Genomic DNA, 12,410 nt, shown 5'->3' with positions numbered 1-12,410 from the left:
GGGCAAGTCAAAAACAGAAGCCACAGATGCTGCAGCCCTGGGTGTAAGGACGACTCTGGACACAGAGGCTTTAACATGCTTTATGTACAGCCAGTGCACCTGTGTCTCAATTCTCCAGGAAGACCTCCCACTCAGCTCCAGTTCAGCACTGGCCAGACCCACCAACAGAAGTGAAAATGAGAGTGCTGACCCTGAGTACAATATATCCCAGTGTCCGGCCAGGCTGAGCAGAGGAAAGGATGGCGAGAGCCTCCCCCAGCACTGAATAAGCAGGCAGGCTCAGAGTCTCGGCAGCTGTGCCTGGGGGTCCCGCAAAGCGATGAGCCGGTCGGCCTCCCTCCAGCCAGACAGCAGAGCCCCATGTGTGGTGGAATAAAAGGTTCGATGTGTAGCTTCTCCTGCGAACAGGACCTGGAGCTGCAGAGAAGGGAGGTTAGAACAGGGTGCCAGGGGTCAGTGGAGCTGACGGGGAGGGTGTGGCTGTTCTCCACCTACCCCACACCCTGATGCAGCCATGAAACAACAGCAGGCGCTGCTCATGGCAAGTGGCCTCAGACAGCAAGCACTCGGGATTCAACGTGACTGCACAACAGGGGACACAGCCAAGGGCCTGGGAGGAAATGCTGAGAACCTCCCCCCGGGAACACAGACAGGAGAAACAGACAGAATTAGGAGGGGAGAAGATAAGAACACTTGAGAACCAGTCCAGAAGACCACCACGCAAACGGCAGACATCTCAGAAAAAGATAAAAGAAAAAAGCAGAGAGAAGATTACATAATTCACAAGAACTTCCCAGCTAACTGAGGGGTCAAGGTGAGCCCTGTGAAAGGCGAAACAGCTGCCGAGGGTGGCAAGCCCCCAAACTCAGTGGGAGTGGGAGCCTCGCGCTCTTCCGAGCTTCCTAAGGGTTTGGCACACAGGAACTCCAAGTGGCTCTGGACTTGGCAAAACAGCACTGGAAAAGGTTCTAAACCCCAAGGGGCATGACTCTCACACTAGGATTTTATGTGCAAAGCGGGCTTTTGCGGGGCTGTAAGTTTTTGGAGACTCCTCCCACAGAAAAGGGGGTCTGTGTCCTGCCCCTGGAATCTGGATAGAATGGCGCCTTCTGACCCCCGTGCTTGGTCAGAGGAGGACATGCAAGTGCCCTGGGGCTGGTCTGCTGCCAGGAAGCCCAAGCCGCACAGAGCGGCCACACCAAGGAGCTCCAGGCAGTGTCCCGGGCAAGCTCGGCTTTCACACCATCCCAGCCTGGGCTGCTTGTGAGAGGAGACTCCATGACCCCAGGCAGGGCCCTGAGTCACCCACTGTGGGTCAAGTCTTCCCACTGAGACCCGAGACACCATGGGGCAGAATGAACCACCCCACTGTGCCCACCTATGGAATCACTGTTCCCACCACTGGGTTCTGGGCTGGTTTGTTACTTAGTGATCAAGACTGGACATTTGAACCGTAAGGGTAGAAAAAAGGCATTTTCACAGGCAAACTTTCTCTAAAAACTTACTTTCCATGAACCCCTTCCCAGGAAGCTCCTGGAATTAACAGCCCAACAAAGTGAAGGAGCAAACCCAGAGATGACACAGAGACAGGGCCCAGGGCGGGAGGGAGGCCAGGTGACAGTAGTAGGGGACAGGGCCCAGGGGGCCCAGAGGGCGTGAGGTAGACAGAGCACAAGCTAGCCGGGGTCTGGGGAAGGGGCAGGTGGGACAGGTAGGGCAGGGGCGAGCAGGGCACAGGGTGGGAGGGACAGGGGCAGGGCTGGGAGGGACAGGCTCTGGCTCTGCCTCAGGGGCTGAAGCTGGCAGTCCCTGGAGCCCGAGGTGATGCAAACAGCTAGCAGCGCCCAGGCAAGAGAAAACAGCCCTGCACACGCTCACTCACATGTGCCTGTACACACTCACCGGTGCACACTTGCTCACACTCATCTCATGTAAACACACATGTACATTCACACTCACTTGTCTCACTTGTACACACACATACCTGCACACTCGCTCACAGACAATGCACACACATCCACCCACCAACACCTAAAAATGAGCAGGGAGAGAAACCACATGGAGCAGCTCGGGGGTCGGTGGTACCCGGAGCCAGCGAGGTGAACGGAACACTAGCAGTCTCGCCAGAAGCCCCCGGCAGAGCGCTGGGCGGCAGAGGGGGAAGAAACCTAAGCCCTTGCACGCCAGTGTGAGAAGGCAGTCGGTTGGGCCGGACCAGAGGTTCCGGGGGTGGCACAATTGGTCACACAAATGGAACAGGGGTAACACGGCACTCGGAAGACAGTGCAGAGTGCTGGGTGACGTGTTCATTTCCATGACTGAATTGTTCATTTTAAGTGTGACAACAGTGCTTCAGTTACATATTTTAAGAGGCTGCCCTTTGCCTTTTAGAGATGAAACGTGTGCAAATAAAACGTCACTATGGGACAGGCTGGACAGCGGGAGCGCGGGCAGAGATCCACATGCCTGGAACCCAAAGGCTCTGCCCGCTTTCTTACACTGCTGATGTTTCCCACAGTCAAACGTTTGTAGAAAGTGGAGGGGAGGGCCTTGTCTGGGTGGCTCAGGTCTTTGCAGTGCGTCTGTCCCCAATACTAAAAGGTTCAGTCAGGGCACGGGCAAGAGGCAACCAATTGATGTCTCTCTCTCTAGCCCTCCCCCCGCCCCTTCCTTTCTCTCTAAAATCAATACAAATATCCTCGGGTGAGGATTAAAACCAAAGTGGTGGCAGAAACCTGTTCTTTGTAAGTCTAGAGACCAGAGTCAGCCAGAGCAGCCTGACACACCCTCCACCAGCCTCCTAAACTGTGAGACCATGTTAGAGGGCTCTAGGAATCTTTTGAGGCCTTCAGCTACGTGTATGTAGAATTCCGGTGAAAATGATGCATTTTAAAATTATTCTTAATTTCAAAAGGGATTCTGAGTCTCAGGGGTCCCAGCCCCACCCACACTCCCTTGGGTTCCAGCAGCTCCCGGAGACATGGACCACCCAGGGCTCACATCATACCTGGGCCTTCTCTCTGTCCGCAGGGAGGGGCTCAGCCAGCAGGTCAATGTCATCCCCAGTGCTGCCCACGGCCACGTAGCTATAGGAGCCCCTGGTGTACGGAGCGCTGTGCCAGCAAGTCCTCAGCACGCTCTTGGGAGCAGGAAGCTGTGGATTCCCTGAACCACAGAGACACTGGGTGTGAACTTGGGACTCCCGCCCGCAAGTCTGCACTGGGGCCTTTGTTTCCAAGGATGAGCAGTTTAAAATGAAAGAGCCTACCCGGGAAGGAAACCGAGCCTCGTAGGGTAGGAAGAGAGGCTCTCCCTATCTCATCCGCCCGCCCCACTCGGACACCACCGGGTGCGGCAGCTGCGTTCTCCCCCTGCATGACCACGGAGGTCACTGTGCTCGGCCGACTCCCCACAGGGTCGTCTGTGCGGCGCTGACCAAGGACAGCTGTAATTGCTTTGGTGGCGTATTTCAGAGGAAGGAAGCAGAAAGTGTTTGCAAAGCCATTTCAGTTCCTCAGAAACAAGAACCCAGGAACGTGACCCCAGTGCCATGAGGAAGGGTGGCCCCTGGAAGTTCGTGGAGGCAAGCCCGGTTCTTCCCTGCCAGGAAGCTCAGTTCCCGTCTAGAGATCAGCCCACACGGAGCACAGGCAGAGCCGTGGTCGTGCGTGGTGAGTACCTGTCACCCTGCGAAGCAGGCCGGTCAGGGACAGAAGCACCTCCTCATCTGAGAGCGTCTCCATGAACTCAGACTCGAGTCCAGCAATGAACCCGCAGAGCACGTGGGCAGACCTGCGCGGAGAAACCCACTGAGACAACCCACGTGGGGCCCAGCCCCCGCCGTCACGGGGTCTCTCGGCCAGGACCCAGACGCCACGCAGGGAGCCCACAGCACCCACGCGCAGCGTGCCCCAGGGGCTTTCCCGGGCCAGGGCGCCGCCGCAGGGGTGGGCCAAGCTCCCGGGGGGCCTTCTGTCACACTGGGCGGCAGCAGCATACGTGTAAGAGCCGTGGTGGGGACAGTGCTGTCCCTGAGCATCACCGAGGCCAAGACAGCCTGCACGAGCAGCGGGCCTCACCGCGCACACACAGTAAAAAAGCCACAGTCACTTGAGAGTGTCCCGCATGAGACAGCAAGTTCCTCATTGTGTTAAATCTCGACTCTATAGTCCTTGTCTTTCCAAGGGCCCACATGACGACACAGGAAGCGGTATGAAGCACTTCTACTGTGAGGGGACCTGCCATAGGCGGGTGGGCTCAACAAGGCACGTCCTTCGTGGACGCCGTTTTAAAGCCACCCACTGACGAGCTCTGTTCGGGTTTAGGCATGAGGCGGGCATTTTCTCAAAACCAAGGAGTGTGTTTGTCACCAGGAGAACAACTGCAAACATTTTCTGTGGATGATAAAATTTAAGCCTTCGAGCAAAAATGAGAATTTAAGAAAACCTACACCTGCCACTAACAACTGACTAGGGCCTCAGTACGGAGAGTCTGTCCTGAGATCGGTGGTGGCACCAAGTTAGTTTCTGATGCCGCACCGTGAAATGCACGACGCGTGGAAGACAGCACGGCCGTCGTTCCAGAGTGGCCCAAAGCGTGGGCAGTGAGAGGTCCACGCACGTGAGAGGCTGGCGGCTCGATTTCAGTGGAACAGAGTGAAAATCTCAGACCCCACACTGCAGCCAACCTTCAAGAGACAACTGCTGATTTTGGTGTCTTGTCCAAAAAGACCCACAATTATCGGAGGGCATTTAGACATAACCCTCCCCCACAGGCCTGTGGGGGCCCAGATCCTCCTCCCACTCCGCCCAGAGGGGACTGCGCCAGGGACACCGGGCCATCTGAAAGGCAGAGCCTGGGCTCTACTCACTGCTCCGTATTTTTCATAAAAAGTATTAGTTATGTTAGTATGAAATAGGTTTACTGTCTCTGTAAAAAGGAAGCATTTTGAAAATTTTCAGTTTTAAGTTCTAACATGGTACATGGGTAGATACACCCACAGGAACAAATGCTCTTTGGGATCCTTGGCAATTTTTAAGAGCGTAAAAGGGGGTCCCAAGGCCACAAAGCATGAGAGCCACTGTCCTGGGCCACGGCGTGTCCCACGAGACCCCCCCAGGGTCACCAGGACCGTGAGCCCCATGGTGTCCTGATCACAGAGCGCAGCTGTGGGGCCTGAAGCCGGCAGCCGAGCACACCGGTGACCAAGTCACTGCTCACCACAGCCAGAGCCCAGGTGGCAGCTTGATCTTCAGCACAAAGGAGACACACGGGGTCCCCTCACAGGAGGGAGCATCACCGCACTCTCATGGCTGTTGGGGACAAGCCTGCACTTCCCTTCTTACCCTGAGTCCCACCGACGGGACTCCCCAGGCTCCCCACATCTCTGCTGAACAACCACACGGCTACCTGAGCATTTTAATCTTGCCCAAAAAATCAGTCCCTCCCCCGCAACCAACAATCCGCATTCTCATCTCTGGGTGGGCACCAAGCCCACCAACGCCGCTTTACTTACACTGTGTCTGGGCTGCACAACTCAGCCCGAGACTCATGAGGGCGGCTTGTTCAGTTTCTGCACCGGGTTCCAGTACTGCCTCCCGGTTACAGTCACGTCCAGGTTTCAGACTCCCGTGACTATAAGCCCCAGCGTCCGAGTGTGTTGGCAAACACTTCCTCACTCACGGAGCAGGCCTCCGTCCCCCACACACTCTGGGCCCCAGCGTTGCGGACCAGCTGCACACAGTGGGGGTTCTTCTGTCCCCCAGGGGTTAATAAGTCCAGAGTGTCTGTCTACCGTTGGCACCTTGGGGTGCCCTTGGGATCCCCACCATTAAACCCTCCACACCCCTCACAGCGAATCGACACACTGCTGGACTCTCAACGACACTGCGGCGGATGACCCAGGCCCCTCTCAGCACACGCTCACGCCTGAGGCTGCCCCAGAGGAGTGGGGAGTGCACGCACCCGAAGGCAGGCAGGACCCAAAAGCCAACCAGCTTCCTGACCCAAGCGTCCTGCAGCGCAGCGGCAACATCCTCCAGGGGCGACGTGTCCTCCCACACCACCTGGATGTGCCGGCAGCCGGGCTCCCAGAAGGGCTCCTCGAACTCCAGGTAGACCTTATTGTTGGTGCCGAAGCCGAGTTTCCTGACGGCCTCCGCCTTCGCAGTGGGCAGAGGCGGCTCGAAGAAGGTGTCCAGACGTTCTTTAAGAAAACCTGGAATTCATAATCGGACTCAACTTACACACTACTCTCCTAAACTGGAATGGACAACCACAGGGGCCCACCCTGACACTGTCCGAGGACTCAGAGGCCTCCAGCACAGGCTGCCTGCTCGGGGCCAGGAGAGGCTGGCCACCGGGACCCATGACCTCGGGGGGGCAAGCCTGCAGCACACGGGCATGAAAGGCCCTGTGGGCACCTGGACAGACCCCACCCCAAATGCTCTGTTGGGACGGAGTCTCACGTCCCATCCCTCTGCCTCTCAAGCCCTGCAGAACACACATGGCTCAGGATCTGTGGGGAGAAGCTGTGAGAGGCACAAGCCTTAAGAGGCTACATAAAAACTACTCTGCCTGGCCCTGGCTGGTGTGGCTCAGTGGACTGAGCACAGCCCTGTGAGGAAAGGGTCCCTGATCCGATTCCCGGTCGGGGCGCATGCCTGGGTTGCAGGCCAGGTCCCCAGTAGGGGACACATGAGAGGCAACCACACACTGATGTTTCTCTCCCTCTCTTTCTCCTTCCCTTCCCCTCTCTCTAAAAATGAATAAATAAAATACTCTGCTTGGGGAAAATATTAGTTTAGTCCTAAGTCAAACAAAAATGGGATGAAACATTCACAGCAGAAGCCAATCTCTTCAGACGCACGAGACCTGCAAGTCAGTCGCAGCCACACCCCCAACCCCATCCCTGAACACAGGTCCTGGACTCCCCCCGCAGGTGCACCCGCACGAGTGTTCTTACACACACGTGCACAACATCGTGTGAAACAGAAAACGTAAATACGACCCACAATCCATCCATGTTAAATGGTGACACTCACATACAAGGACATTCGGTGTGGCTGTAAGAAGCAAGTGTGACATGACACAGTCATAACAACGCACCTACTGATCAAAGCAGGGGCTCAAGAAGCACCGCAAGTCTGACAGAGCAGAGCCACTGGGGGCGGGGCTCTGTGATGGACCCGTGTGTGCGGAGGTGGAAACCCTGGCAAAAGACTAAGCCGGCCCTGGCCAGTGGGGTCAGCAGGCTGCGCGCTGCCTGCAAAGCGAAGAGTCCCTGGTAGTTTCCCACTCAGGTCCCCTGCCTGGGGCACATGCAAGAGGCAACTGATTAATGCTTCTCTCTCACATCCACGCTTCTCTCCCTCTTTGTCCTCCCCCTCCTCTCTCTAAAAATAAGTAAACAAAATCTTTTTTTAAAAGGTTAAGAGAAAGAAAGCAAGCAAGCAAACAGAAGGGCAGAATAATGTTACTGTGTCTGGATGACTGCACTGAGGAACATGGGGGAGACTCCGTCCTGCCTCGGCTCTGGCACCTGCTAGCTTCATGAACTCGGGCAACTAGGTGACTTATCTCAGTGGACTTTGGTCAAACAGTATGGGGCCCAGTCAGTCCTCAGGCTGTCAAACCTGGATTTCAACGTTTCCACCTTCCACCAAATTCCCAGCTCTACTCAAAGCCTCTGTCTAAGGCATCAGCTCTAGACTTCCACAGATCATGTACTTGACTCCTTCCTTGGTGACTGACTGCCTGGACCTAACCCTGAGGTGTGGCTGTCACCCTGTCTCTCAGGTGGACCTCCGTCCTTCCCTCCTGTGGGCTCCCAAACTTTCAACAAATTACCCCCAAAGGAGAGAACAGCTGACTTGCCTTTTCTCAGTGAAACTCCTATTTGCAAAGCATGCAGACTGCTCCAAAGCACAATAGAGTAATTCTCTCCAAAACTTAGAATGGAAAATGTGAGCTTAGTAGCCAAGGAAGCTCCAGAGCCAGCTGGGGACAGGAGAACGCCAGAGGCAAGGTGGGGGAGGGGGAAAACCTGGCTCAGAAAGTGGGTTTACCCAGGGGCACGGTGAGGACCACGTGATGTGCTGGGAAGCAGCCTCCATCCTCACACTCCACCAACACTGGAAACGTCTCCCCGGTGGATCCAGCTTCCTGGAAGGAGCCGTTCCAGTGAATAGTCTTCACAGGCTTGTTAAAAACCATCACGTCCTGGGGCAAAGAGGCCACCAAGCAGTTTGTGAGCCCTTGGTAGCCCCTGGGAGAGACAGAGTGTCATTGATTAGAGGACCGGCCTAGAGGCAGGACCTGGAACAGCCCTCCCAGCAGCTGCAGCCACTCTGGTGCCCATCTGGGGCACCAAACAGCAGAGGAGGCTGGGCAGGGGGCAGGGAGGGCCTGGGGCCAGGCTCATGCCAGGCTCCTCTTGGTGGTTTCTGAGCTACCACAGGAATGTTAATACAGCCTCCTGGCTAAGGGGAGGGTTAAATGGGCAACAGAGACAGAGAACAAGCGCCCTTCGGGTCTGCCCAGTGCCCTGGTTCTGAGCATTCAGACTCACATCGGCCTCCCCTGTGCAGGAGCCTGGGGGACACCAGGGAGAGTCCAGCAGGACAGTCCTGGGAGTGTCTTCCAAGGGCCCGGTATGGGGACAGCCACCCTACTACAGGGAACACTGTCCTGAGCACCTAAGGGCCCTTGTGAACAGGGGAGAAAGAAAGCATTACAAGATGATGTATTTCTTTTCATCACTTTTTCTTGAAAATATTTCCTTTTCCTTAAATGAGCACAACCAGGGAAACAAATGACTGAATCTCTAAAAAGGGGAGACAAAAGGTCCCCTTGTCACTCCCACAGCTCCCCTGCCTCCCACAACTCCACCTGAAGTAGATAAAGGGGGCCTGAGGAGCAGGGAGGGGGCAGCATACCCAGGAACGGTGCAGTCCAGCCCCGGCAGCACAGTGTACTCCCCAAAGGGCCCGAGGGCCACCAGGTCCATGCTGTGAGTGCCGCTCACACAACACTCCACGTTGAAGAAGTTGTTCAGAATGGCCAGTTTGAGCTTTCTGGCCTCCTCACCCTCTGGCCAGCCGGCCACTCGCCTATGGATCTCTTTCTTGAGGTACTCCCCGACGCTGGGCACAGGAGCCTCGGACACGTGCAGGAACTCCCGGGACTGGTCTATGAGGCTGTAGAACAGACTGCCCATCTCCGCCACCAGCTCAAGGCTCACCCTTCCCCCAGAGCTGGCGTAAGACACAGAGGGCAGGCCCACGTGACCTCCAGTCTCTATCTGCTGGTTCTCCTCCGACAGTTCCTGGTCCCCCAGAAGCCCGTACTTGGCAGCCAGCTGGAAGACAGGGTTGCCCTGGGAGGGCCCGTGGATCCAGTGAGCACCTATCTCCACCACACCACCTGGGAGGGGACAGAGATGCCACCTTATGGTTCTGTCCCAACAAAGGACACCCCTGTGCCCTTCTCCTGGATCACAGCCAGCTCTGCCTTTCCCAAATATGCTCTGAAAACCAGCCCAAGAACCACAGGTCCCTGAGGACCACAGCCCCTCCCTGAAGGGACCTAGTTTAAGGAGAACACCTGGGGGGGGGGCGGGGCGGGTGCGCTGGCCTGCACCTGCCTGAGGAGGACTCTGGACCGGTGTCTGGGAGCCCGCGCAGGCTGCAGTGGGTACAGGCCTAGGCTACCTTCCCACAGGGCCGGCCCCAACAGGTGGGTTTGGGGGAACCAGTGAACTTTGGGTGATTAACTGGAGCGCGGCGGGGATTCACTAGGGCAAGTAAGGCTTCCATATTGGTTAACCCCGGGCGCAGGCGGGGCCAAGAGGTGTCAGAGGTCGGGCGGGACCAGTAGGGATCCGGGAAGGCGTTCAGGAGAGGCCGTTACCAAAGCTGCGCTCGGAGCGGATGCGGCCTCCGGCGCGGGCCGTGGCCTCCAGGACCCGCACGTGGCGGAAAGCCGGGTGGCGGCAGAGCCTCTGCGCTGCGCCCAGCCCCGCGATGCCGCCGCCCACCACCAGCACCCGTGGACCGTGACCCGGGGCCTCCGCGTTGCTGCCACTCGACTTCATCGCGCCGTTCTGGGCAGTCCCCGAAGGTCCCCGCCGTTAAGAGGTGCAGACCGCGCGACAACCCCAGGCTGGCAGTGAAGGGGACGAGCCGGGGGCGGGGACGGGATGGGGACGGGGCGGGGCCTGGTGGAGTTGCCGGCCGGGGGCGGGGCCGGACGCGAGCCAGGAAGCGGATGTGGGCACGTGACTAAGGTGTCTATTTAAATAATTCAAGGACCTGCAGACTCAGACCACTCAGTCCTCAGTGCCGGACAAAACCTGAGGCTTCGGGGAGGTCAGTGGGAGGAGGCAGAAAACAGGCATATACACATATGACAGTTTTCTCCAGCGAAATTTGCGTGCAAGGGATGTGTGCACTTTCAGAGAAGGAAGTGGGGAGACGTCTTGCCGGAAGCTCTCTGAAAATTCCTGCGGAAAGCCCAGCTTCAGGCTGACGCCGCTCCTGGCACTGAGCAGTTTCGCCAAACCGGTCGAGGTGCCCTGGCAGGGGAGACAGTGGCTTGTGTGCCACTCACTGGGCCGGAGGCCCTGGGCTCCTCACTTCCCACCCCGCACTCCGGCCTCCTCTGCGGGAGCTCGCCGACCAACTGGAGCTCACACGGCTCTCGCTCAAGGCGGCCAGAGCTTCCATGGCGGAGTGTGCGGGTCCCTCGAGGCTCACGCGCGGTGAGGAGCGCCCACCGGACTACTTCACGTCACCAGGCGGAGGCAAAAGTAGCACAAAGTCCCGGGAGGAGCCCCGGTAGCTGTGGGGACCCTGAGGTGGATCCCGAATGAGCAGCACCACCTCCCAACGAAGCTCCGGGCCCAGGGCCAGCTCTCCGAAAAGATGACTGCCTGACCCTGACCTTCCCACTCAGCCTGACATCCCACAGCTAAGGAGGAAGGGCCCACTGGGCACCCAGTGAAACAGCGTGTCTGGACTGCAGCCACCCTGGCCCTGTGACGGGAAAAGACATCGGCATTTGGGCTGCCTGTCACTACCAAACCCAATAAACAATGACAGCGATTGACTCTTTTAAGGGTGCTTTATTCAGATGCCCGGCGATGGTGGGTTCATACCCTAACAGACAGTCTTGTCTTTTCTTTCCAGGCCAGACCTTTTATAGGGGGGTGGGGGGGTGGGGGAGCGGTTGATAAACAAGATGTGGTGAGGGCTTTGAGATTCAGAAGCTGCCGCATTCCTCTCCTGGGCAGTTAGCTGTTCCCAGGGGAGGGTGGTCACCTGTCCGTGGAACACAAAGGCCTGGGTGCCTCCAACTTGTTCCCAGGCAGTAATCTCTAGCAGTGCCTAGGAGGTCAGCTGTTTTCCCAGGAGCCAGTATGGGCCTTATCTGTAGTTTCTGAAACAAAAAACTTTAACATACACATTATTTGCTGGACTTAAAACTTTTTACCTTGAGCTAAAATTTTCCAAGTCTTGAGTCCCTTATCAGCCCTACTTTGCAAAGGAGGCAGTCCTCCTTTTGGGAGGAACTTCATCCCTCATTGTCTGAAGCAGTCTCTGGTTGGAGGGGTCTCCTTCCTCAGAGGTTCCCTATAAGCCTGGGCTGTGTTCCCCCAAGGTTTAGCTAAGCCCAGGGGGCCACTGGGCTGCTGCCAACGTCCCAGGTGTCTTGTCTACCACTGGGGGCACTTTCCTGAGCTTAGCAAACTGGCCTCTGGTCTCCGGGTGTCTACCCAGTACTCCTGGGGTAAGGGACCCTGCAGTCAGCATGCCCCTCTGCATGGCCCCTCTGCATGGTTGGTTTCCCTGGGGGAAGGCGGCCTCCCTGCATGGGCCTTGGGCCTTGGCTGCTCCAAATAGACGGGCTGCATGGGACCTCGGCCCTCCCTCCATGTGTCTGGTGGCTGCCACCACTCCTTTCAAAGACAGTGTTGCCGTCCTCAGGCAGGCTCTGTTGCCTCTGAAACTCTCCTGTGCCATTGTTTAGGCTCTCCTGTCCTCCACAGTCAGCTGCCCTGCAAGGAGCCCTAGACAAGGTACCGGATGCTACTCCGCCCCAGGCACATGGTATCACTGTATGTTGGCAACCCAGGCAAGTGCCCTGACAGGAACAGAACCACCAACCTTTCGATTCAAGCCACGCCAGCTGGGGCTCTTCTTTTTGTTTTTTTGTTTTGTTTTTAAGATTTTATTTACTTATCTTTAGAGGGGAAGGGAAGGAGAGAGGGAGAGAAACATCAATGTATGTGCCTTTCGTGCATCCCCTGCTGGGAACTGGCCTGCAGGGAACCTGCCTGCAACCCCGGTATGTGCTCTGACTGGGAATCGAACCGTAATTGTCTGGTTCACAGGCCCACGCTCAATCCACTG

General features: G+C 57.0%; 1 protein-coding gene and 1 long non-coding RNA gene across 2 annotated transcripts; one reads left to right on the top strand and one right to left on the bottom strand.

Moving 5' to 3' along the window:
* Positions 1-64: 64 nt before the first annotated feature.
* Positions 65-10,093, bottom strand: PAOX (polyamine oxidase). The gene is made up of 7 exons (XM_037159108.2): positions 9,910-10,093; positions 8,937-9,423; positions 8,067-8,266; positions 5,965-6,217; positions 3,680-3,792; positions 3,008-3,165; positions 65-417 (listed from the first exon to the last, which is right to left on the bottom strand). The coding sequence occupies exons 1-7, from the start codon at positions 10,091-10,093 to the stop codon at positions 280-282; spliced, it is 1,533 nt and encodes a 510-aa protein (XP_037015003.2). The 3' UTR covers positions 65-279.
* On the top strand, positions 10,060-11,111 carry LOC128627938 (uncharacterized). Its single transcript, XR_008392239.1, has 2 exons — positions 10,060-10,136; positions 10,308-11,111. It is a non-coding gene; the product is annotated as an uncharacterized LOC128627938 (long non-coding RNA).
* The last annotated feature ends 1,299 nt before the right edge of the window (positions 11,112-12,410 follow it).

This window comes from Artibeus jamaicensis, unplaced genomic scaffold, assembly GCF_021234435.1.
Source record: "Artibeus jamaicensis isolate MK-2021 breed Jamaican fruit bat unplaced genomic scaffold, CSHL_Jam_final contig_490, whole genome shotgun sequence".
Taxonomy (NCBI): Eukaryota; Metazoa; Chordata; class Mammalia; order Chiroptera; family Phyllostomidae; genus Artibeus; species Artibeus jamaicensis.
This window is presented reverse-complemented; position numbering and strand designations above follow the sequence as displayed.